This window comes from Balaenoptera ricei, chromosome 3, assembly GCF_028023285.1.
Source record: "Balaenoptera ricei isolate mBalRic1 chromosome 3, mBalRic1.hap2, whole genome shotgun sequence".
NCBI classification, from domain to species: Eukaryota; Metazoa; Chordata; class Mammalia; order Artiodactyla; family Balaenopteridae; genus Balaenoptera; species Balaenoptera ricei.
Window position 1 is genome coordinate 53707863 of NC_082641.1, and position 27529 is coordinate 53735391.

Below are 27529 nucleotides of genomic sequence, written 5' to 3' on the forward strand. Positions count from 1 at the left end.
TCTTAGCCACTTTCAAATATACAATATAGTGTTATTAACTGTAGTCACCATGCTGTGCATCACATCCCCAGGACTGACTTACAACTGGAAGAGTTTGTATGTCTGACCACCTGCACCCATTTTGCCCACCACTCACGCTCTGCCCCTGGCAACCACCAATCTGTTCTGTTTCTTTGAGTTCAATTTTTTAGATTCCACATATGAGTGAGGTTATACAGTATTAGTCTTTCTCTGTCTGACTTATTTCGGTGAGCATAATGCCTTCCAAGTCCATCCATGCTATTGCAGATGGTAAGGTTTCTTTCTTTTTTTTTTTAACAGCTGAATAGTATTCCATTGCAGATATATACCATATCTTCTTTATCCATTTATCCATCAGTGGACACTGAGGTTGTTTCCATGTCTTAGCTGTTGTAAATAATGCTGCAGTGAACATGCAGGTGCAGAAATCCTTCCCCAAATCCAGCATATGACTGGAATGGGGAAACACTTAATAAAGGTTAGTTATTAATGGTATCCAGGTGGCTCTCAGGAACTGCTTATTTCTTGCACCTCTAACATTGACCCACTTCACTTCTAGTTATAAACTCTATATAATTGATTGTGTGAGAATTTTGAGCATTTTCTACATTTGTGAATGAACACAGCAATGGAGCCTAGACCCGGGAGTTCCAGGCTTTGTGGGATCACTGATGACTCAGATCCCCTGTCGCACAGAAAGAAATCACACGTAGCAGAAGCATACAATAGGTACTTCCAGTTACCCCATTACAAGGCAAATCCTGGGCTAACCTCTGTGAGAGTAACTGAGCAGTGACTAACAGACTAGAAGCAGATGGCCTCATAGCCGGCCTCAGAACAGACCTGGCCCTGCGTTTTGTTACCCCTTCTGTCGTGTATCCTGACTGCGTTATAAAAGCGCCATCCACCCATGGTGACACAGTGACTTTCCCATGCTGTCAGTGCACTGCCACTCTGATTGTCCCAGCCCCCTGGGGGAATGCAAAATAGGAAGGAAACATGCTAAACAATCAATGAACAAAGTTGTTTTTTTAAAGTGAGAGGATGGGAAGTGGTGGGAGGGAAGTGCTGAAGCACGGGGAATAGAATGAGGGCAGAGACAGAAAGACAGAAGCAGAGGAAGCGTTTGGGAAGAAAAACAAGAAAGGCTGCTGACAAAAAAAAATACTCCAGCAGAAAAAGGAAAAGGTGTTCCTTGCCAAGAAAAACGTGCTAATCTTATGCAGCTGAAACAGATATTTAAAGAAACATTGTAAGACTTTGGTCTTTAACTCCTTAATACAATACTTAATCTTGAAAAAATACTTAACCCTAAAGCACTCCTAGAGGAATCAGGGGTATTCCGCGATTTCCAGTAAGGAGTAACACTTCTCTAAGTGTGAACCTTGCTTCTCGTGCAACAACAAAAAAAACTAGGGTAGCATATTTTACTGTCTAAGTCAAATTGCAAGGTCCTTAGAGGAGAATAAATATTTTTGTGAATATACATTTTTAAATAGTTAACAGTTATACGTAGCACTTCCTGTGACCCAACTCTATTGTATATTACATGTATTAACTACTTAAATCCTCCTTACAGCTTTATGAAATGGGCACTTTTACTGTCCCCATTTTACAAATGAGAAAATAAAGGTATAAAGAGATTTGAAATGTAGCTGATATCACAGAGGTGGTAAGAAGTGAAGCTGGAATTCAAATCCAGGAAGAGTGGCCACACTGTCTGTGCTTTTAATCACTACCCCAAAGGATCTCTCACTGGTCAGAATCCATCAATAATAAGATATATTGAACTACGTATTGAGGGTAGCACTGATTTATCAGTTTGGCTTTTTAAATTCAGTGACCTCAAGTATGCTGAGATATTTGGTAAAGGACAAGCAAATACCTGCTAAACCCAAAACCTTACTGCTGTATTAAAAGTACAATTCTAAGAGAGCCATAAACATGTGACTTACGGTCTTACTCATGTCCTGGCTTCCAGGAGAAAGAGCCCTTACGTAGCACGGCCTTCTTCCTGCCACCACGGCTGTCATTCACTTTGAAGAGTGTGAGATGCCCAAGGACCATGCTGTCCCCATTAGATATTTTTCCACTTGTACTTAAATCATTCATTTCACGTGATATTGCACTCAGTGACAGGCTTTCACCCGGCTTCCCCAAAACCAGTGGCTGCATTTAATTCACTCTTTAGTATCACTGCTTTCTAATTATCTTTGAATTTGATAAAAAAAAATAGACGGTAAGATAAAGATACCCCTTGGAAAATTGTTGCATAGTCTAAGGACTCCAATCCAGTGGAGGCAGCTGTTTTGCCCATTTTACAGATGCAAACATCTGCGGGTCTTGGGGACCTTTTCCACTATGATCAAGTGCCTTCCACACATGCTGTGCACCACACAGGGCAAAGCCTAGCAAGTGGAAACACTAGTGGAGAAGTCAAAATTCGATGTTTTACATTCTCCAGATAAACGTGGGCTTTGTTTCAAGAGTGGCAAATGGAATTATAGCAACGTGACCTGAACATGAGGAGCTTTCTTTTTTTGTACCTGTTTAAGAAGTTTATGTCTTCTAAGCATCCAGGGCCTTATTAATGAGAAGGAGTGACAAGATGACCTTTCACCCATATACCCCCCACACCCCACAAGTGATCTGCCTTGTGGTTAAAAATAAAAAACACATGGTTGTCATTGTGTTGTGGTTTAGCAGTGTTATATCAGGTATTCAGTGTTGTAATTATGATTGGCTACGTGTGTAGGCACTTCATCTCTTTCACGGAGGAATCTCTGATAAGCAGCTACAAGATGAGGGAGAGAGATCAGTTAAACAGTATACTACCCTCATCTGCAAAGCCAGGCTGCTTTCCCCTTCCTGGGTCCCTGCCCATTCTCCCCATGGCTGCTAGAACAGATGAAACAAATCAGAATGGCTTTGAGGAGTCTAGTTCATCCCTCTGCTTAATTTAAACCCCAATCAAGTCTAATTATCAGAGCCATATTACTTGCCAGCAATAATTTGCTTTGGGTACAACTCAGAGCTATGTTGAAAATTTTATTTTGCCTTCAGAAAATTGGTTTACCTTTAAATTTTTCTCCCAGATTTCCCTATGGAAAATTGGTCCTCTTAATTTAGGTATCTTGTAATTTTTCTCATTAAAAAAAGTGTGGCATGTGATATCATTAAATTTTTTTCTAAATTGAAGTGACTTAAGTGGGTTGACATATGTGCTGCAGTATAATTGTGCTGTGTTTTTGGAGCTCAAGTCAGTAATTACATCCATAAACTTATTGTCTATGGTAAAATATGTTAACCGTCATCGACACAAAATTCATTAATTTGAATCAATATGTAATGTTCTGAAATGCTCTAACAAAGGATCATTGACTGACGGGTATAATACAGTCGAAGACCCAAACATTTCTCTATGAACGGCAGTAAACGTAAACATTTTCTAAATAGCAAGTCAATACTGTGATTCCCAAAACGCACACGTTACGAAGCCTGCAAGAAATTTGAGCTATGACATGATTCCAGTAATTGAATGTTTTTAAATCAGGGTATCCTGTAAAGAAGATGTGGCACATATACACAAAGGAATATTCCTCAGCCATAAAAAGAAACGAAATTGAGTTATTTGTAGTGATGTGGATGGACCTAGAGACTGTTATACAGAGTGAAGTAAGTCAGGAAGAGAAAAACAAATACCATATGCTAACACATATATATGGAATCTAAAAAAAAAAAAAAAAAGGGTTCTGAAGAACCTAGGAGCAGGACAGGAATAAAGACACAGACGTAGAGAACGGACTTGAGGACGTGGGGAGGGGGAAGGGTAAGCTGGGATGAAGTGAGAGAGTGGCGTGGACATATATACACTACCAAATGTAAAATAGATAGCTAGTGGGAAGCAGCTGCATAGCACAGGGAGATCAGCTCGGTGCTTTGTGACCACCTGGAGGGGTGGGATAGGGAGGATGGGAGGGAGACGCAAGAGGGAGGAGATATGGGGATATATGTATATGTGGAGCTGATTCACTTTGTTATAAAACAGAAACTAACACACCATTGTAAAGCAATTATACTCCAATAAAGATGTTAAAAAAAAAACAAAAACAGGGTATCCTGGATATTTTTGATCTTTACAACATGCAGCTAACTTTCAGAGAGGGTCTTGGAATTTCAAACCCTCAAATGCATCGTGCCTCATTACAGATGTGGTTGCTGAGGTCCAGGGAGGCTGAGTGACTGGTGGGGAGGAGACTGGCCCCCAGGTGATCTTTTCCCGACGCCCCTCAGAGACTGACTGCTAGAGCTCCCTTCTCCGTGGAATCTTAGCGGATTAGATGCAGACTAGCTTTTTTACTTTCCTAATGTTGAATAACTTCAAAAGGCAAATTGAAATGTGCCTGGGTTGGGAAGTAAATTGAAATTCAAAGCAAGAATTTCATTAGGAATCCAATCCCAGGGTTTTCTTTTGACTTGAGACTGCAGACCTACCAAAATTACATTAATGTGAAACCCTGACGAAAGAAAAATCCCCGTCATTAAATACGTGGTGCTTCACAGATAATATCTAGTTCACCCTTTCAGCATTTCTGGGAAGCGAGAGCCAGATAAGAGAAGTACCGTGTGGCTTCCCAGAGGTGTGTCCACAGGGCTCGGTGCTAATGCACACCCCGGATTCAGTACAGCAAGGGCCATTGTGAAGGTGGAACAGCACATGCTGTGGAAGAAACTGGGACTTGGAAGAGGAACTAGAAGGGACGCAGCCACTGTGGTTGCTGCTGTTAGCGTGTGCTCAGTGATGGAGTGGGTACCTCTTATCTTTTCTTTGATGTCCAAATCACTTTGCACCTTTCTCTCTCCCGCTCCCCTCCACTTTCCCCCTCCCCCTACTCTCCTCTTCTCCCTACTCTCCCCCTCCCCTAACTCTGTCCCCTCCCTTCTCCCCACTCTCTCCTCCTCTCCCTTTCCCCACTCCTCATCCTTTCTCTTCCTGCCTCCCCACCCTCCCTCCTCCTTTCTCTCTCCCTCTACTCCCCTCCTCTGGGGACCTGCATCCCCCTTCTGCCATCGGGTTTGGACCAGTGGGGGAGCAGGCAATTGGAGGAAAGGAGGGAGAAATAAAGAAAGTGATGGAAGTCATTTTTCTCTGTCTCCCTTCCCCAGCATCAGTCCAGGCTGGCTGAATGCTCTTCTGAAGGTGACCCTCTGTACCCAGCTCTCTGTTTCAGGTTCTAGAAGCAGCTCCCTCCCTTTTGCCTCTTCTGGCCTAAAGAAGGTGAAGGAGCCCTACTCCTAAGTGATTCCCTTATCAGAATTTTCTCAAACTACCTGGTCTGAGGGTGCCCTCTGTTTCCTGCAGGAACCCTGACCGAAACACGGGGTATGGATGAGCTGGTGCATCATATAAATACACATGCTTCATTTATTGGTTTCATAATTATTTATCCAGCATCTACCAAGTGCCAGAACCATTGAGACAAAGCTCCTGGCTTCGTAGAGCTTATAGAAAAAAAGATAAACACATACAATGTACCTTCAGGCAGTAATAACTGTTAGGAAGTAAAGGAGGACAAGGGGGAAACGGAGTGATTGGGGGGGGAGTCCTCTTTGAAGAGGGGACAGGTGAGGTTTCCTGAGTGGAGTGAATAGGCATACTTTGCAAAAATACCAAAAAAAAAAAAAAAAAAAAAGTGTTTTCCAGTGAAGGGACTCTCGGGGACCCTGTGCTGGGAAGGTGCTTGAAGGGCACTAAGAACAGCACAAAGACCAGTGTGGCCCGGGTGAGTGAGGGGTTGCGGGGAGCAGGGCTAGGTTGCCTGAGGCTTTACAGCAGTGGTCCCCAACTTTTTGGCACCAGGGACCACTTTCATGGAAGACAGTTTTTCCATGGTCGGGGTGGGGGTTAGGGTTCAGGCGGTAATGCAAGCGATGGGGAGCGGTGGGGAGCGGCAGGTGAAGCTTTGCTCCCTCACCTCCTGCTGTGCGGCCGGGTTCCTAACAGGCCTCGGGCCAGTATCGGTCCGCAGCCCGGGGGTTGGGGACCCCTGCTTTACATGACCTGGAAGGACTTGGTGTGAGTGGAAGGAAAAGGTATGGAGAGTTTGGAGAATAGTGATATCATATATATTTTATTAGGGTGGCTTTGTCTGCTGTTGGAAAGACAGCCTCTATGGAGGACAAAAGTAGCGAATGGGGATGGGAGCTTATTGCTGGTGTCTGGATGGCTGGGATGGTGTTATCGGTTGAATCGTGTCTCCCCTCAAATATGTTGAAGTCCTAACCCCTCTACTTGAGAATGTGTCCTTATTTGGACATTGGGTCTTAACAGTAGGATGATCAAGTTACAAGGAAGTTTTTCAGGTGGTCCCTAATCCAATATAACTGATGTCCTTATAATTAAGGAGGCATTTGGACACAGAGACAGACACGCAGAGAAGAAAGATGATGTTAAGAGACGTGGGAAGAGGGTGGCCGTCTAGAGGCCAAGGAGAGAGGCCTGGAGCAGAGCCTTCCCTCACAGCCCTCAGGAGAAACCAGCCTTGCTGACACTTTGACTTTAGATTTCTAGCCTCCAGAACTGGGAGACAGTCCACTTCTGTTTTCTCAGCCACCCCATTTGTGGTATTTTGTCCCAGCAGCCCTAGGAACCAAATACAGGTAAATGGTTTGGATGAGACTGATAATGGTAAAAGTAAGAAAGGTTGAATTTTGAAATACATTCTGAAGTTAACACCAGGAGGACTTGCTGATGGGTTGGATAGGGGTCGTGGGGTTGATATTTGGCCCATGGGAACTGAATTTAAGGACAAGACGGTCAGCGACTCCTAGGTCATTGGGTGAGTGGTGGTGCCCTTTGCTAGAGATGAGGAACACCGAGGAGGGCAGACCTGGGGGACAAACGTCCGGAATTGGGTCAGGGACGTGTGAGTTTACAGTCCCTGTTTGTCATCTCAGAGTAGGCAGTTGGCGTTGAGGGGGGAGATGTTACGGCAGAGTCGTAAATGGTGACCACCCCTCTTCCCACCACAAACACTGCAGAGCCTGGGCTGTTCACGCCTATCGGCTGCCACCCGAGGTGCCGTGGACACTACAGGTTGCACACAGATGATTCTAGTCAGTACACAGATGTTTTTATATAATGTTTAATGTATTTTTCTTAATATATAGTAGAAAAAATGTAACTAGCACAACCAAGTCATGATTTCAAGATGTTATTTCTTAAACCATCATTAAAAATTGAAGTATAGAAGTTTTTAAAAACCAGAGTCATCTTTTTAAAGAAAGCAATTGAGAAATGAATAGTATATGCAGTGGATGTAATAGTACACATAGTACATGGATATGGGGAAAAAATAAATGACCGAAGTTTAGGACACAGCCTAAAGCATTTGTAAGGAGTTACTAGGTGAGTCCTATCTCATGAAAGTGTCTTTTGTTTGAGGGGCCACGCCCCTCAGCTTTCAGGATCTTAGTAGAACCCACACCCCCTACAGTGGAAGCACAGAGTCTTAACTACTGGACCTCCAGGGAAGTCCCCTCATGACCCTTGAAGAACACTTCCTTGGTCTGTTTTTTAACTGCAGGTCAAATCATCAATTTAGTAGTAGAGACCAGCGTTTGTTTAAAAAGGAACTAAACTAGATCAGAAAATAGAGTCATTGCTGGTAGTATTGGGAGGCATTGTTTCATGATGCAAAATATATTTCTCAATGAGCATCACAGTGAGAAGTTAGAAAGTCACTGGGTTTGCTTTCATAGGTGGGAGTATCCCTTCCCCTATCCTATTTTGGTGACTCTCCTCTTGAGCCAAGTTGAAAAACCTGGGTTTGAAAAGAGACAAGAAAAACATGATGTACTTTCATCTTTACAAGGTTATGAATTATGAAGGTTTTCATAAATTACTGTGGGATTTGTTCCATAGTTTTAGAAGCCTATAATATCATCGTCGAAAATGTATCCTAGCACATTTCTTCCATGTTCATTTGAGGATCTGATCCCTATTTTGATACACCTGGTAATTGCTAGATCTCCCCAGCTTGTGAATTCTTCCAATTGATTTATTTTCATGGGGTATTTTGCCTTTGCATGATCCTAAATTGCTTTATTGATGTGCAGGGGTGCCTTTACCAGGGCCAGTTTGCAGTAGCTTTGTTGTACGTACTTAAGTATAGTGTTAAGTAAGAGCTTCGATTGGGGGTGAAATATATTTATTCAGACAAAAGGATGTCTCAGAGTTGGGTAAAAATGCTTATTCTTATCCAAGAATGCATGTGATTTTTTTCAGAATTAAAACTCCTTTGAATGGATTTTTAAGAAGTCCTCTAGGAGCCCTTGAAACAATTATGTGATTTTTCTATTTTTTTTTCTTATATTAAAATATGTAGCTGGAAATGTCTAATGATATATTTCTTAAAAAAATAATGAAACTAATGCCAAAATTATAGATACACTTAGTTTAAAATTTTCCTTGTGGCTCTAATTTTGACATAGAGTAACTTATACCTGATTTAAAGAGTTAGGCATTTAAATAATCTGATGTCAGCCACTAAATTCATTGGACACCCATTATTTCACACACACATTATTTACAAGAATGTTTCCACAGAACATTCTTGTAAATATGTTTATGTGATGCAAATTAGGCTAAAGTACTACGCTATCAGATGTGTAATGTTTAAGGAACAATAATTTCTTTAAAAAGTATGATCTGCAGTGTTAAGGGAAGTTTATAATTTCCAAAATGACTTACTTAACAGGAGAAGTCTTGATGAAAGCATTTAGCATGGAGATGAAATATGCCTCATTAAGTTTCCAGGTTATGTACATGTCAACACTTCTTTTGTCATCTTTCAATAGTTTATTTACATAACTGAGGGCTGTTACTTTTATTAGTGGTGATGATCACAGCAAATGATTTTGGTAAGTTAACCTAAGCAACATAATGTGCTTCTGTTTCCACGAAACTAATGGTGAGGAATTCAACCCTCCTCCTTCTGCCCCCTCCCCTGGTAGTAAAGAGCCCCTATTTACATATGTAAATAAGCCATCCAGTTGAGAGCCCCGTGGGGCCCACCCAGGTCCGATCTGTTATTTTGCTGATGTTGATGGCATTAGCCAGGAGGTAAATGGTACCTGGAGACTGATGTCTCAGACTGGAATGACAGATACCAGAGGCTGAAGGCTGTCATTTAGGAGGAGAAATGGATTCTTGGGACTAAGAATTTTGGAAGAAAATGAAGGCACAAATTTTGTCTTTAATGTTGGCCTGAGAGATATAATTTAATGTTTTTCTTGAACATGGAAAGCTATACATACAAATTTTTTATATAAGGATGTTGCTTTCCTACCATAGCATTTTTGAGGGCCCTGTTTGCTTTTTAAAGAATGTAAAATATTTCACAATTGAACTCATAGAGCTGGCTATGGTCAGATACCTTCCCTGGCTGTATGTGGGAATCTGGCCTGTAATAAGAAAGGAAAGCTTTTAAATGAAGGTCTCCCTAAAGTGAAGAAGGTGACATGTCCAGTGTCTAATGAATTAAATTCTTCTCAAGGGTTCCTATCTAGGACATAGCTATGTCCACCTTTCTACAAAGCCTCAGTAACTCTAGAACACACAAGCCACCGACCACCACCAATTTTTTTTGTCAACAACAGAATACATACAGTGTGACTATTTTTGAAAATTAAGATGAGTTTAAGACATGGGCCATATGGAGAAAAACTTGCTCTGAGCTGTTCAGAATCCCTTTATTTCTATTCCATAAGCAATTCATTAAAATGACATTAATCCTCCAGGCTGTTCTTTGGTTTCTATTAAGATGTATTACTGGAATCTGTGTAAATATATTGATTATCTCATAGGCCTATTTGTTCATCACAAGCAGACTATTGTTACAGAGTCATTGTACTTCATAATAAATGAGACAAAGTGGAGACCAGGTTTTAAAAACCCACCTGCCCCCTCCATTCCCCTTGAAGGATGTGCTTGCTCTCTTTAAACCAGCCTTTCACAAAATGGGAGTTTAAGATTGAGAGTCTCAGTTTAATATCTACATCTGCCCCCTGCTGAGTTCATGGTGCAATTAGCTAATTAAAAAATATATAACATTTTTCACCTTGAAGTCAGAAGAAAAGCAATAAACCACAGGCTCAGGATTTAGTTAATTTGCACATTGACTGTAATTGTGTATTTAACGCCAAGATTAATTTTTTTCCTGATGAGTGGGAGCCTGGCACTGTGCACTGGAACTCTTAAATTGGTTGAAATCATTCCATAGGGAGGTTGATAAGGGCAGATAGTTCTCCAGATATATTAATGAGGATAAGTATTTATTTACATCTGATAACTTTTTTTTAGGAGAAAAAGCATTAAACCACTTTCTGAAAAACCATTAAATTTAAAGGAGGCTTCAAATCAAGCTAAATAAATAACCCGATTTAAAAAAACTATTTCTCATGTAAAATCTATTGATTCTATTGAATGGGAAATCATACTCAATTTTGTTTGTTTTGTTTTGCCAAATATTCAGTGAATTAATGAGAACAATTTCTGCTGTCAAAGCTTTGGTACGTTTTCTAGGTCAACCGAGATTTAAAACTATCGCCTTGCATTTTTTTCAGAAGAGGGTAGGGAAAGAATGTGTGTTGGCAGGGCAGTTAGTAGGAAAAACATAATCCTGACATGCAATCTGCTACTTATGACATTTCCTTTTTGAAAGGTAAGCCTTATACTTTGGATACCGAAGCAGTGATTGTTGGCAATTCAAGTGGGTGTGATTGATCCATGTCTTAAAAGTAACAGAGCTGTTATTCTTAGAAGAAAAAAAGAAAAGAATTCTCAAGTATTATAATACAGACATTGCATTTTTACCGAAGTAGAGGTCTTTTCACTCTCCTCTGTGAGCAGATGCTAATACTCATCTGACAGATATTTCACTCCCTAGGTAGATGCTCACTTGGACCAGGGGCTTTACGCCCAGGAGTTTTCTGAGACCGTCTCTCTGTTGCTTTCATCTCCCCACCCCTGAAGTCAGTGCTCACAGTGTATTGTGCTTGCTTCTTAGATTCTTGTTTACTGTTATCCAACTTTGAAAGATGGAGAAGTGAAATTCTATACCATTCATGGGGGTCCCTATTCCAGACTTTTCCTTTAAAATACAGTTGCTTGGGTTTGTGTGTGTGTGAGTGTGTTTGTGTGTGTTTGACATGGAATGAGTGATGGGAGGTGTTAAGTCTTTCTGCGTGATCCATTTGTCCAATATATATACAAGGGTTTGTCTAAGGAAACGACCACCCTTCTACACAGGTTAGGTTATAAACTTAATGCTCAATCTCTGTTCGATCCAATAAAACTTAACTGCATTCAGGGGCAGAATTTTTGGTGGCTTTCAGACACCAGGAATTCTGCCAATATGAAGAAGAGAGGAGCTTCTGAGGCAAGAGAGTTTTCATGGTTTTGGGGAAGACGGTGATTTCCGTGTCTTTTTGGTGATATCCAAATGGGCGGCAAGTCTAAGAATGCCCCTTACTGCCTTCTGCTATTCTAGGAAGATTGACTTCATGTTCAGGGAAATCGTGCTCCAGTTTTCCTTAGTATTCTTGAAATATAATTAGGGGCAATATCAGGTAACAGGAAAGTACAGATTTGATGGGAAATGTGATACTGGGCTGTGTTCATGACTTTATCACACACATGCATATACAAGGCTATTTTTAATAAAATGGCTTGCACGTGGCATGTGGTTTTGTGGGGGAAAATCGTGTCATGTCTTTTTATTGTTGGATTTTAGCTGAAACAGACAAGTACAGTGCCGTTAAATGCTGTCCCTCTCCCTTTTCCGACCATTTTCCCATCATCCCACGCCCCACCTTCTCCTCTCCCACCTCGTTCATCCCCATCTTCCATTCCCTGTCAGGAAGGGCAGCCTCCGAAGAGCCATTTCAACTCAGCCCGACATCGCCAGAGACTAGTGGACCCAGCTGCTTCAAAAGTGAGTGTGTCCTGTCGCATGGTGCATGGCGGTGTGGTCCTTGTGAGGAAAAGGGTGTTGTGGGTTTTTATTTATGCTGGTGTATTTGAAGGCTTTAGAGGAGGCAAAGTCTTCTCTATTCATCGAAGGCCATTCACACCAAGGGAGTTCTGGCGTTGAATCACCAGACCTGAAAACAAGCAAAACCCTGATAAGTAGCACCTGCTGGTTTCTGTGGTGTAAATACTCCCACCGCAGCCAATTTCAGACAGCAGTTTGACAAAAGCGACTTCAGAGCTGAGAAGAGATGCCCAGTGGAGCTCTAACATATACAGATCCAATTGACACAAATCCTAGTTAAAATATAGCAGAAAATTAGGAAGTGAACCAATTCTGAGTATCTCTTACCTTTGTTTTCAATATAATGTGTTGCATTGGAAGTTTAGATATTTTTAATCAATTAATGACTGTATCTAACAACTGGCTTGTAAAATTCCTGGAAATTTACCAAGCTGGTGTGGGTGGGCTCCAGCACAGCAGTTCCACGTGTGACATATTTGTTGAGAATAGTCTTAAGTCATTTTGGTCATGCCCAACTCTTATGGTCTACAGAAAAGTGGCTGAGGTTTTGAGCAAGGATTTGCTGTTCCCACACAGCTCAAGTAAGTCGCAGGCCAGCTCTGCTGCACACAGACTTTTATTAAACAGACATTTCCTGGCAAACAGGCACAAAGCATTCCTGCAGCCTGTCCTATAAACTCAGTGAAGTCCCTGCTCTCACGCCTTTTAAGTGCTCCAGCCAAATCTCGTTGGAAGGTTCCACTTAAGGTTGATGACCTGACAACTTTCCGGAGGCAGGATTCTCTCATTTTTATGGTGGGCATCGTGCAATGGGGCTTCTGTGCCCCAGCTGCTGGACATAAGGCCATTGAATAGTTGGACCTCGGGTGCCAGTCCTAAGGGTCCAAGTTACAGACCTTCATAGATTCTTATGCGCTGCTCATGCAAGGGTAGAGAATATCTCTAAATTGACTTTGCCGATTCACTTACCTGAAATACCGCTAGTTTCAACAATGAATGCCTGTTTCTAACATCCTGAGAACACTGAGTTTGATTTCGGCAATGAAAACCCATTCCATTTCAGTATGCCGATTAGCAAAATCTCAGGTGTGACTGAGATACAGATACCTCTGATGTAATGCTAGTTGACCACCCTGGGGGAGGGAGAGTCAATCCTGATCAGGCCTACTGACTGGGTATAGGATATAATTTTAACCAATACATAATATCACACTGCCTGTGTGGCAGTATTTGAAAGTGGACTCCAAATGTCATAGCCTTTTGTTACATTTATTAAGTACCTGGGGTGCCCCCCACACCCAAGCTCCAGACAACTCACTTTGGCTCAGGATCCTTGTGATGAAGTTATGAAAGTTCTGTTAGTATGTGAGGGAAAAAAATAAACTAGCTCTGAATAAGGTGAATGGATTCATCATGTGAATCTTGCTAAAGTAGAGCACAGCTCAGAGTACACCAGGTCCTTCTCAGACCCCGCCTAAGAGTTTTCATTAATGAGGCACTAAAACATCCTGTGGTTAAGCACACTGTTAATGTGCTTAACCGCTTATGAAGTGGTTAATCCACTATTACACCCAGCATGTACCTCTTGGTCAGTGGTGTTTTAAGGACTCAACTTAGCGTGTGCTTTTGTTCCTCCTCTTTCTTTTTTCCTGTGTTAATTTCATTCTGCTTGGCATTTTCAGAAATGCTGTGCCTCACCCGTGCAAACAGTTGTATATTACACTGTAAATTACCTGTGTTTCTTCTGTTGAGTCTTTCTGTTGTTCCATTTTGTCTTGAGTGAGAATCATGGCTTATTTTTCTAGACACACTCTAAGAGGAACTCATTAGACTGCTATAAAGAAAATGTCTGGTGCCTTAATGTGCTGTGTGAATAGGTTCAGCCAGTGTTAACAAATAGGCTTTAAAGGTCAAATCCTTTCCTCCCCCAAATACTACAGGACTAGGAATTTGAGAAAGGCCTAAATTTTTCCCCTAATATTAGGAACTGATGGGGGAAACCACATTTCTTGTGTGGATAGGTTACTTGGACAACAAATAGAAAATGGAAATATGCACCAGTGTAGCCAGTGACCTTTTGTTGTAAGTACATTGGTGCTTAGAATCTGCACTGTATTTTCTTCAACTCAATAATCTGAGTTGTAGTAAAAAAAACCCTGGGTCAGTAACAATTTACAGTAAACCAGCTGCCAAATCTTTTGAGGACACTGATTTTGTTGAGTCGGCATTGTAATCTGGGAAGAAGTGTGATCAAGTAGAGATACTTAGTTTCTCATTAGCAATACAGCGGGGCGGGAAGAATATCCTTGACTGGGTTGTACATTGGGCTTTGTCATAAACCAGCTCTATGGCGGTGGGCAGCCACTTATCACTGAGACCCCATTGCTCAAGGTTTTCTCTTCTATTAAATGAGAGTTTATTAAATGTTCCCTTAATCAAATTATGGAATTATGTTTCTTTCCATCAAGGCTATTTATAACTAGATACTTCACCGTTTAGTCTGAGATTTTTGAATAGCATTTCTCAATCCTAAAATCCCTCTACAAACGGCATCCTTTCTCATGACTTGCAAGACATTATTTTTGGGTGGTCTTCTATCAGTGTCTTCAACGGATGTTAATTTTTAAAACAGAATTACTTACTTTAAAGCTATGGGGGAAAATATGGACCAGAAATAAGGTGCTCATTTTCTGCTCAAGGAGTTGGCTTTTTTTTTTTTTTAGCCTGCATTTTTTTAATCTTAGTCTTCGAAAGCCTTCGAAAGTGCTTTGAGTATAGGAAAACAAGCTTTTAAACCTGTTTTATTTGAATAAGAGTTAAAGAGTTAGGGAGAAATCAAAGGTAAGTAAGGTACCTCTGATTGGCTAAACTTGTCCACTGGGAATTTCTAAAATGTCTTTTGTTTGGAGAATATGCTCACCTGTCTACCCCCAGTATGAATGCTGTAACACATTAAATGAACAAAGAATGAAGAAAACGGGCAATAGGAATAATAGTTCAAAGACCACAGAGCAGTTATTTGTGGAGCTGGTAAAGGCTTCTGTTAAATAAAAATCAATTTGATATGGGAGCGTCGGGGACACGATCTGGGGAGACAGGAGGTGGACAGAAGATAACACAAGAGTGTACAGAGGATTAGTTTTCAAACCTCCTGGCATTTCAGCATAAAAGAATAATGAAGATTTATTCTAGATGAACTGTCATTTTTCATTGGAAGCTTTGCTGATCCAGAATAAATAGGTTCATAGAGACTGTATTGAAATTTTGAGCATGTGACAGTAAGTAGCGGTGGGCATAGCATCTAATACATTTCAAAACCAGAAAGTGCTGTAACATTCTATCCTCTTAAAAAACAAACCAAACTCCCCAAATGGACAGATATTCCAGCTAACCAAAACCCTGCATATAATTCTAAGATACATTGTTTCAATATGCCTTAGGGCTTGAAAATCCTTTATACTAATTCTCAGCGATTTCTCTACCTTTTTCTAATGAGAATAAGGTTTATAAAACCTGGGCTCCCCTGCTGGGAAAATAAGCCCAGAGCTATCTCAGAGCAGATGGTCTTCTTTTCTCACTACTATAAACCTTTTAGGATTGATCCTTTTTTCATTTTTATCTCTCTGAAGAGTAAATGTCTCTGAGACCTTAGAAACCCACTGTTCAGAGGGGGCAAGAGGCTGCATTGACCAGAGTTCATAGTTGAAAAGATGATGTAGAATAGAAGCCATGGAAATCGTGGAATTGTGTTTCTCTCTATAAGAGCAAAAAAAATAGGTTGATTTTTCAAGTACTAAGGGGATAGGCTTTAAAATATCTACATTTTTGAGCCTTATTATGCTTTGAATTTCTGGATGGTAATTAACACCCTCCTAGTCCCAGGAATTTGAAGTGTTAAAGAATAATTTCTTCTCTTTTGGAGGATGTAATACTTGTTACTATATTTAAGGAGGTAGAAAGATGGGGAAGGGGCTGGGAAGATTGGTTGCCATAATTATTCTGGGAATATTTTAGTCATATAAAATGTTGTACTACGTAAACTTTTTTTGCAAAGGCTTTTAGGGGTGATACATTGATGACAGAAATTTTTGAGGCAGCTTATAGTTTTTGTTTGTTTGTTTGTACATCAGCCATCTATGAATTGCCTTTGGTCCCAGCTAAAGTAGGTGTGAATCTCATATCTGCAACTTAATAGCTATGACTTTGGGGCAGTTACTTAATCACCCTGAGAAAGCCTCAGTTTCTTCATCTGAGAACAAAATAATATCCACCTCATGAGATTGTTTTGAGGAGTAAATGAGAGAATGTATGAAAAGTTTTTACCTCATAGATAGGCACTTAATGAGTGCCAGAAAAATTGTAGCTATCCTTTAAATTATGATTACTCTTACTATGGTTATCAGGTAATCATTATCTAACTTTTAGAGGATTTTTTTTTTCCGTCTTGTAAGATAAGGGTTTAGGACTAGATGATCCTTGAGGTAGAATGTCTGCATTGTTAAAAGTCTGTACAGTTATACTTATTTTTGAATGTCTGTCATATACTCAGCTGTGTGGTAGGCATGGAGGAATATAACTTGTAGGATTTAGTTCTTACCTTCAAGAATGTAATGTCATTGGCAAAGAAATAATGCAGAGACAGTAATCAATTGTTTGGTAAACAATATCAGAGGGGCATTGATTTTGAACCAAAAGACATCTGTGAGCCACAGTCAGAAAAGGCTTCCTGGAGCCGGTGGGTTTTCATCAGGGCCCTGAAAGAAGGAAAAGGCTTTCAAAAGAGAAATTTATTTATTATTTATTCATTTTGGCCACTCCTGGTCTTAGTTGTGGCATGCGGACTTAGTTGCAGCATGCAAACTCTTAGTTGCGGCATGCATGCGGGATCTAGTTCTCCGACCAGGGATTGAACCCGGGCCCCCTGTATCGGGAGCTCAGAGTGCCACCCGCTGGGCCACCAGGGAAGTCCCAGAAAGGGCTTTTTAAACCTTGAGTATGGGCGTGAACATTAGGAGAATGCACAAGGTAATGTGATGGGCCAGACCGGAATGGAGGGAATAGGTGACATGGAAGGGATGCTCCTGTATGGCTGTCCCTGGCGGGATGCAGGCGGGCTTTGCCATCACGCAGACTGTTCTCAAGTTCTGTGTATTAGTTGTGTGGCCGAGGCAGAGTCTCTTGTTTCCTCATCCATACTGCGGGGGGATAACCTCATTAAGATTGTTCTTATAATGAAATGGTCTGGTGCACACATTCCGTAGAGTGATCGGGCTGTTTTGGGTAGTAAAATGACAGTTCTTAGTTAAACTAGACACAGTCTGCCCTACGACCCACCAATCCCGATCCAAAAGAACTGGCCGCTGTTGGAGGACACAGATGCTTCTTGCAGCATTGTTGTTACCCCAGAAAGTTTGGGGATGTTGTGGGTGTAGGCAGTTGAGAGAGTGATTGGAAAAACAGGGTACGTCACATAACATCCAGCAGTTAGAAGCAGCAGCCTTGAAGGGGCAAGCAGCAATGTGGATGGAGCCTAAAACATATTACTGTGTGGAACAGAGCTTAAACAAATTCAGTTCTTTACGACCATGCTGGTAATGTCGATTAAAAATACATGCACATCATACAACTTGCATTTTCCGGGAGCGCGTACAAATAGCTGAATATCCATCAGGCACGTTAGAAAGGTGGGCTGGAGACAGGGAAGGGGTGTCGAAAGTTAGGTATGCAAGTAAATAAACTGACGGGTGGGAATAATATTCTCTGTCTGAGGAGTATGATTAACCCTACCCTCTCCTGTACACTTGAATCTCCCCACATGAAAGTAGGTAGATAGGCCAAGAAACATGGTATAAGGGAGACTTAAAGAAGTCTCTGGGAATGGAAGCAGTGCTCCTACAAATCATGGAGCCGCTGACCCTTACGCAGCCCTGACGCATGTCCGCCTGGTTCTAGGTTCTGTACACACAGGACTAACAACTTTACTCCTCACAGCGTCCTCAGGAGGGCGGTACTGTTGATGGCCGTTTGGCAGGTGAGGCCACTGAAGCTTGCACGGGATCGCACGGCTACAGTAAAATGGGAGCCGGGATTCGAACCCAGTCGGTCTGGCTCTTGGGATCCCTGTTCTTAACTATCCTGCTTGGCTGCCTGTGATGGACATAGCTGAAGTGGTGAAGGAGGACCAGACCCTTTCCACCCGTGGTGCCCTTGGACCATGCCTGGCAGTTGCAACTACTTCCTTTTTGTGGAGGCTGCCAATTTTTTAAAAAAATTGCGTGTACTTGCGTGTGTACGCATGTGTATAAAACTTTTTATTGAAACACAACATACATTCACAAGCGTGCAGCTTGATGAATTTCCACAAACTGGACAATCCTGTGCGACCAGCACCCAGGTTCAGGAACAAAACACAGTGGGTAAACCTGAAAAACCAAAACTTCTGTCACTTTTACTGGGCATGAAGTTAGGATTGCTGGAAAGCAACATCATGAAAAACATAAGCCTTTAAAAGTGAAAACAATAGAAGAGTCAGAGATTCTAAAAATTGCTACAGGTTTTGGGTGTTTCTAAGGTGTAGGAAAAAACCCCCTCTACCTTTTCTCGATTTTTACCACAGTTAGTTGCTTCCGTTACCAGTAGTGGAGGGCACAGACCACTCGTGAAGGAAAGCAGAAAGTCTCTCAATGAGTTCAAGGCAAACTCACGTTATCAAAGGATAAAACAGATTGAGCTGCAGGCCTTAGACATAAATAGATAAACACCTACATGGTGTGGATCATCAGGAAGGCCTTGAATGGACAGGTAAATGAATTTTCACCTCTCCTCTGGTCATTGTTTAACTCCATGTCTTTGATGTTCAATCTAAACTCCCATGGACTGCACTTGTCAGCTTACAGGACAAAGCTATGACATTGTACATCACACTCGAAGGGTAATGTTTTCCCATATTCCAAACGATCAGTTCCCTTCAGGTTCAGGCTGAGTCTGAGGTTGCATTTTGGGGCTACACTTACAACATGATCTGTCCACCTGGCACACCTGTGCACAGTTCACTGCCTTTGGCAGACAGCGCAGAGAAGTTAAATCACTTGCAGGAGGTCCAGGGCTAGTACACGGGGAAGCCCAGTTAGTCCCTGCGCTTAGCCACCACACCGTGCCCTTTGCACCACCATCTAGGAGGCGCTCCGCCCTTTCCCGGGCGACGCCCTGTACTGAGCGGCATTTCTCAGGGTTCAAAAGGAAGGCAACCACAGTAGCCGTGGTGATGTTCATCTGCCTCCTGTGCCAGAGACCTCCTCTGACCTATATCCCACTCTCCTGCCACCTGACTCCACAGCACTAGGGTCCTACGTAATGCTGCAGAACTATCCGAAAAGCATTCATTCTCCTTACTGTTCCTTTGTGTGTCCCTCCCAGTTTACAAGGATGTATTTCTCTGTTGGCTTTAACAGAATTCTAGAGCCCTAACAATTCAGTTGAAAAGTGGGCAAAGGGCACCCCAATTTTTTCAGCCTAACATCTCTCTACTCAGATACATACAAGTAATTCTACAGAAAGTGGATTCCACTTATTTATTTTCCATGATTCTGCGTATAATGTATAATGTAAACACAGTATTGAAGCAGTCAAAATTACAGGGCTAAAACATGCCTTTGGAATTCAGTTCCGGTAACTCATCCTGAACGATTTGGCCATTTTGTGGCCAGGCATTGACGGAATTTAGTGCTTAAGCTTGAAGGTGAGTATAGCCTGCTGCCTTTTGAAGAATCACTCCCTAATCTTTAAAAAAAAAAAATCTTGTTATTGAGGTGTAACATATATACAGAAAAGTACAGATATTTTAAGTTTGATATTATTCCAAAGATCTGAGTGATTTTTTTTTCTGTAAGAGTAACACATATCCAAAAAATGCAGATATCAATGAACTTTCACACACTGACTATACCCAAGTAACACCAAGATTTAAAACACAGAGCATTACCAGCACCCCAGCAGACCCCTGTGTTACCCTTGTAGCAGTTTTCAGAATGTTTTAAATTTCTATTTTTGTTTTCAAAGTTGCATTTCTTTCCTGATACTACTTGCCAACATCCTAATTCATTATCCAGTAAATATTTGTTTTTAAGAAAAGGTTGGGATTGGGCTTCAAAATAGAGGTAAAGAACAAGTGTAAAAACCATAATCATTGGCTTTTAATATTTTAGTTGCTGGAATTTCTATTTTAAGGCCATTTAAATGTTGTGACTGAAAATATTGAGGGGAAAGAACTATTTAATTTGGCCCGTTTCTAACTTTCCTAACACAGATTTTTGTAGCAGTTTTCTTTCTCTCTCTCTCTTTTTTTGTTTCAGCTGGCAAAGGTTAAGTAGGCATAGGTGAATTGTTACAGCCCAACCTGTCTTGTTCTTAGGTGGATTCTTTTTTTCAAGGGCTTTAAAAAACTGGTGAATTACATTTGTTGACTTTTCTCAGAGTCATCAGAGTAGTGCTTACCAAAGACTTGTGTAACAGGAAATTGGCCAAGATGAGATTAGCAATTTATTTGAGGAAGGGTGTAGGAAATCTTTTTAATTTAGAGGTGAAAAGATCATCAGTTGGGTTAAGTACCGGTTATCCAATTTAGCTCTAGCTTTATGAAGCATTACTGAGATTGATTCTTTGCCTTCAAGGACTTCTGTATCCTTATACCCCTCTACCCCTAGGCAAAAAGAAAAACAAATCAAAACATAACCAGCAACTCTATAAAAGTAATTTAAACATTTAGCTAGGCAACCCTTATTTTGCCTGGGGGGGGTGGTTCTATGGATTCTGGTAGGGTTTTAGAAGTAGTTTCTTTGCTGACCGTACTGAGAAGAGCAACCTGAGCACCTCAAACACACTTGCTGGCCAATGCTTGGAGACCATGGTATCTTATTGTAACTGGCTTGATTATCTTGATAACACCATTGCTTGTTTTAACATTTTTTCAAGTTAATTTTTTTTTGATAAGTTCTCCCTTCCCACTATCTCACACATATTTATCTGCTTCTTGCCTGAAAAAGAGATTTGACTAAGATGTGCCCAAGTATGATTTTCTTTGTATTTATTCTGCTTGGAATTCACTGAGCCTCTCGGATATGTGGATTGATGCCTTTCATCAATTTTTTTGGAAAGCCTTTGGCCATTATCTATTCAAATATATCTTCTACTTCATTTTCTCTCCTCTCCTTCTGGGGCTCCGTTTGTACCTATGTTAGGCAGTTGGATATTGTCCCACAGATCTTAGACACTCTTTTTTGATTTTGCTTTATGCTTTATTCTCTTGGTGATTCGTTTTGGATAATTTCTGTCATTTCGACTTAAACTTTATTTATCCCTTCTTTTGCTTTGCTCAGTCAGCTGGTAAGTCCATTTCACTCTGGTATCTTTCAGTTCAGGTTTTCCTATTGTTCTTTATTATTATAATAGTTTCTATCTCTCTAGTGAAATTTGCCATGTCTTCATTCATGTTGTCACACACCTTTGCCACTGTATCCTTTTGCATAGTTATTTTTGAGTCTTTGTCTGGTAACATCAAGATCTTGGCTATCTCCACATCTGTTTGTATTGCTGGTTTCTTTTCTTGACCATGGATCTCAACAGTACCTGCACAGTTCAGGTAGTGAGCAGAATGATTCATCACCCTGACTCAAGTGGTGTGGCATAGAAGAGACACACCTTTTCCTGGAGCTAAATATTATTTACCTCAATTTCTAGTGTTCTGTCATTCAAAATGTTTGGCACCTACTCAAAATTATAAACACATGAAAAAGCAACATCTCCTATTTCTCAGGCTTCCTCTTCCACTTAGAATGTGGACAATGACAAGAGACCATTGTTGTTATCTTCACAGTCAAAACAAGTTGTGTAAGCTACAAAATCATACTTTAAAAAATAATTTAAAAAGCTAAGGGCATAAGTAAACCTAAAAAGGGAATTCCAGAGTGATAAACTCTTGAAGGAAAAGGCCCATGACTATCATGGTGGAATGTCAGGAGGAGGAGGAATCTGCCATAGATGGGTAAGAGAGGAACCAAACAAAGTGATAACATACTTTTCATTTCTAGCTTTTCTTCACATCTTCACACATGTAATTGAGAGTAATGGTCTCTTGTGATTGTCTACTTCCTGAATGGAAGTGGAAGTCTCAGAAATAGGAGATTTGTCCAAGGAGATCAGGGAATTTGCCAATGGGGAAAAGGGAACAAAGGTAAGCCTAACCATTCATAAATAGGGACTTAGTTGTATTATTCTGTCACTGTTAGAAACACATGGCTGTGATAATAGTCCTTATTTCCTGGGTGTATCTTTCACATGAACTGTAGACCTATGGCATGGTAGTCATGTGTTTTTATGCCTTGGGTTTATTTCTTTAGCGATTTGATCACTGTTGTGCACGAGGGATTTGTTTATGTAGCTGTTGTTTTCAGTCTTCTCTTGGAATTGTTGTGCAGTCTTTCAAGGTGTACTAGGGGACACTTGATTGAATTACAGTGTAAGGCACCTACCTCTTTCATCAGAGTGCAATACCAGACTGTGAAATTCAGTTACTAAATGCAGTCACTGGTGTATCCCATGGCAGTGATTTGGTCTCTGCTTTTCTGATGGTCATCCTATCATTGTACTAAAGTGAAGGCTCAGTTAAACTTACATTTCTCAAAGCTTGTTCTGTGTATGTGCCTCAGTGATGTTTTCCCCAAAGTGTTCCATGGTTCCATTAATTTGGGGAACACTGCAGACCATGGCCCTTGATCTTGTTAAATAAAATGCCAATAATTTAGAAAATCTTGGGGAAATCTTGCAGTAAGTAAATTCTCTGAGCTGTATTAGGTGTTTCTCAAACTTATTTGAATACAGAACTTTTACAAAGGAACTTTTAAGTTTTTCTTGTCAATACCCATTAGCAAAGTTCTTTGGGAAATGTTGGACCTGTTGCTCTTTATTTCAAGAAATATGAATAATTCATACTGGCTGCCCCTCTCTACACCTGGGAAACGTCTTCCCCACTGTCTTCTGGTGAGGAAACTAGCATTTTTGGAGGGAGGAAGAGCTCTAATCCAGAAGATTACAGCATTATACTTAGGGCCTGCTACTTAGGACAGAGCTAATGTTGTGCTCTGCCGTTGTAGGTGTGTACTGGTCTCAGCCTCGCTTGTCCAAGGACTGTCCCAGTTTGCTAGTCCAGGGAAATAGGCTGGGTCAGCTGTCACATCCCCCCCCAGTGAAAAAAGACAGCAAGCTGCCTAGACTGCAATTGGAAGGAAAGGTCAATCAGTATATTACCTTTCCTTCCACATGTTCCTTGCCTGCTGGCTGAGTTGTGCCTTCGCACTGCGGTGGTAATCTCTTCCACTAAATTTTGTTTTAACCTTGCAAATAGGTGAAAGGGAGGGCACAGTCAATAACATCTTCTACCCTACGCCTCTGAGTATATTATTTGGGCTGACTCTTGCTCCCTCTCCCCCAGCCCCCGCCTTGTACGGCCCTGCTTGGATGGAGAATTAGGCAAGTAGCTGGTGTCACTTATTGTGGGAATTTCTCTGAGAACTCCGTCATGCTCTTGCACAGACAGAGTGCAAACGTGTTTGTGATTTTTGACAGTAGCCAGGATCTAGGTGGAATAGAGGTTTTTTTCAAAACGTTTCTCAGTCAATATGTTTACTGTCCTTCACCAGCCATGCAGTGTGATACGGTGCATCACCAATACTTGAAATAGGCTGCAACAGGAGGTCAGAATAGGGCATAGATTTTCTAACACAGCATGTTAGATGGAATGATTTTGTGTACTCTGAAGTAGAAAATTCAATCAGAATTTTCCACACTTTTTAGTTAAAGCAACACTGTTATTTATTGATGAAAGGTAGACTGAGAGAAATATAGAATGAAAACAGAGTAGATGACAAATCTAGCATTATTCCTGTCCTAGTGAGAAATACTTTTTCTCTTGTAATTGAATGAAGGCTACATGAGATAAAAAGGGTCTGCTTAAAAGATACACTATGGAATGCTTGGAACATATGCCAACTTGTTTAGCATGTGTGGGGGTAAAAATGGAATCTGGCTTTTTAAGAAGTTTGGTTTTCATTGAGATGGACTTTGTGCTTGACAGAGGGCAGTTACAATGGCCCAGGTAATCTATTTTGGCTTAGTTTTAACGCAGCAGAATTCATTTGGAAAGCGCCTGAGAGTATCAATAAAAAATTCAAGGATAGATTCTCTAAGCTTTCATTCAAGTAGAATATTTAAATGTATTACTAGTTTTCATCTGTGCTTTGGTGCACAGACGATATATCAGCATAACTACCTATTGTGTAGATGAACACTTTACACTTTCGAATTGCAAAACCTTAGGGTTGCAATGTCAGATTTGTGAATGAATATTTAAGATAGAATAATAACCTAATATTAGCATGCTCGATGTGTGCCAGTCACTTTTCTAGGTACTTTATGTGTATTCTTTCATTTAATCCTCACAATGACACTATGAGCTCTTATGATTGATCGTCTCCAGTGAGGGAAGGAAGCCACAGAGAGAGTAAGTCATTTGCCCAAGGCCATCGTCCTAAGCCAGGTTCCTGAGCCTCCCTGCCTGGCTGCCTTCTTTCGGCTCTGCCATCTCAGCACTTTCCTCCTGATGAGCCTAAGGACATGTGGGTTAGCAACTTAATTCAATTAGCGTATAGCATTTAGCACTTAGGGTTTTTATATTTAGAGTCTATCTTTAAAAGACACATATAATCTCTTGTATGTGGAATCTAAAATAACTGAACTAGAAAAATGAGAGTAATGGTGGTTACCAGGGGCTGGGGCTGGGGGAATGGGAGAGATGTTGTTGAAGGAGACATACTTGCAACTAACACATAAATAAGTCCTGGAGAGCTAATATACAATACAGTGATTATAGACCACAAACTGTATTATAAACATTAAGCTTGCTAAGAGACTAGATCTTAATTTTTTCCCATCACTAGAAGAAATGATAATTATGTGACCTGATAGAGGTGTTAGCTGACACTACAATGGCAATTATATTGCAATACAAATGTATCAAATCAGTATGTTGTACACCTTAAAGTCATACAGTGCTGTGTCAATTATATCTCAATTAAAAAAAGAGACATGTAGTTCTTTAACAGTCTATTTTACTTAGCTACTTTTTTCCTAATTGATACATAATTCTATTCAGTGTAATTTAGTTTACTTTCTCTTTTCTTTTTTTACTAGCATTTAAAGTGATAGGACCATTTAAAAGCATTAGTGCCAATTCATCAGCTTGTCTAAATTGTGTGACTTTGAAAGATAGTTTAGGCTGCCTGTAATTTTGTATTCTTCAGTGTTTGAGAGTTGATTTTACCCCTTTGTTCATACTATGTTATAGTATAGTCAGTTTAGACTGTTGTTTTTTTTTTTTTTTTTACTTCTATAGACAGTGCATCCAGACTTGACTATGAATTTCAGGTTTCCAAGGTGATAGCGTAATCCAGTAACACATAGCTTCTCTATAATACAGCAATCATGTCAGTACAATAAGGTCTAGTATGCTTTTTATTTTTAAAAGGAAGAACCTAATTACTATAATAGAAACCATAGTGGAAATCACCTAAGCTCACCCCTGAATTAAAATGGCAGCGTTCACATATGATAAGGGGGAGAGCTTCCTGCTCGGAAAATACTTAATTTTTCAGTTAGTAAAAATAAGAGGCCACCTTATGAAAACTTTCCTGGGTCTTCAGTTTAAATGTCCACTCTTGTTGTAGTCCTTCTGATCCAGAAACATCACACAAGGGATCATTTTGACTTTGAGAGAGAGGATTCTATCTTTGCAATGAGAATAGAATTCAGTCTTAGGGAAGAAGCAATTAAAACCCCAAAGCCTTTTATTGCTTTTGATGCTTAAAAAAAAAAAAAAAAGGCAAAAACTCCACTGTACTTTAATATTTTCTGCTAATTAACTGTCACAAATGTGATACCATTAAGTTTGGAGTCTCTTTGGTTAACTTCAAAGTCATTAACACACACTGCACGGCCCTCCCAATTGATTTTGGAAAAAGGAACCACATTGACAGATCTGTAATCAGTGTTTCCAAGGATTTTGTTTCTCATACAATCTAATCCTAATTTAAGGAACATTTGGTCTTTTTGTCTGGGTAACAAGCACCAGCCCTCCTAATGCTGAGAGTTGATGGTGTCAGGGTTGTCTTAATGCCAGGTGTACCTTTGGATACACTGCTCCAAAGCTGACTTTGGAGCTTGCAAAGTTCACTACTATTTTTGGAGAGTATCAGGAAGGTATTTAGCTGCAAATAAGTGCAAACACAACTAACAGCAGCTTAAATAAATAAGGACTTATTATTTGTCACATAAAAATGTTTTTTGGTTGAGTGTAAAGGGCTGGTGCAGTATGGGAAAGGGTCATCAAGGCTACTTTGTCTTTGCTAAACTATCCTTAACGTGAGACCACTGACCTTGGGCAAATCACAATGTAATTTTTACAAGGTTCAATTTCCCCATCAGAAAAAAATGGCGGTCACACTTCCTATAATTGCAGGGTAGGGGTAAGGCTTAAATGAAACTCTGTAGGAGAAAATGAGTAGCACAGGGCCTGGCACCCACTAGATTTCTTGCATCACAGGAGCAGCCCAGCAGCACCAGTTTTCATGGGGGATGGGAGGAAGGTGTGAAGCAAGAAATAGGGGATCCTACCTTACTCTGCGTTCTTCAATCTCAGGGTTCCCAATTCCAGTGTACTTTCAGCTGATGCTATTTGAAATAGCACATTGTAGAAAATAACTTCCAAAAAAGTCCAATATCGTACCCTTTAACAAATAGGACCTATTACTTACTAAGTAAAATATATCCTTTGTAAGGCAATTGTTTATTTTATTCTGTGACCTCTTTACAATAAATTTCAGTACCATTAAAGGCTTAAGACACATTATTGATTATTTGAATATGTGTGTCATTAATCTTCCATCACCCTCATACATTTTATATGCACATTTATATGCACATCGTCTTTTGCATTTAGATGGAGAAGAGTGGTTTCAGAAGAAAGCAGACTTGTGGGTATCAGCTTCATATAGCCCTTCAAGAACTCCCTTGAGCTGATTTGCCTGTAAATTTCTACACTAAAATGGGCTTTCAGAATGGTGACTGCTAGATAAACTATAGAGTGTCTTTAGTAAATAAAAATGATTAATCAGCTGAATGAATTCACTATCACTGGTCAAATAGTCTCATCCAATTCTGTTTCCTGGTTCTATAAAAAGCCTTTTTCTTTTTGTATTAAGGTTGTCTGTAATTTTAATAGAACCTTTGAATTATTATCTGATTTTTAAAAATTGGTTCATATAAGGATATTGATTCTTTAAATTAGGGGTGGTTGAAATATTGTTTATGGGCCAGCAGTCTCCTTTGATGGACCCTGGAAACCT

At 40.4% G+C, this 27529-nt stretch overlaps 1 protein-coding gene across 9 annotated transcripts in view; it reads left to right on the forward strand.

Moving 5' to 3' along the window:
* Positions 1–27529, forward strand: part of MAST4 (microtubule associated serine/threonine kinase family member 4) — a 562265-nt gene that overhangs the window by 260931 nt on the left and 273805 nt on the right. For 5 of the 9 annotated variants that reach the window (XM_059916517.1, XM_059916503.1, XM_059916508.1 and 2 more), the window contains one exon: positions 11943–12017. The exons of the other annotated variants lie outside the window; for them this stretch is intronic. In XM_059916517.1, the coding sequence (XP_059772500.1) occupies positions 11943–12017 (75 nt within the window). The remainder of the gene's footprint in view (positions 1–11942; positions 12018–27529) is intronic. 9 annotated transcript variants of the gene reach the window in all.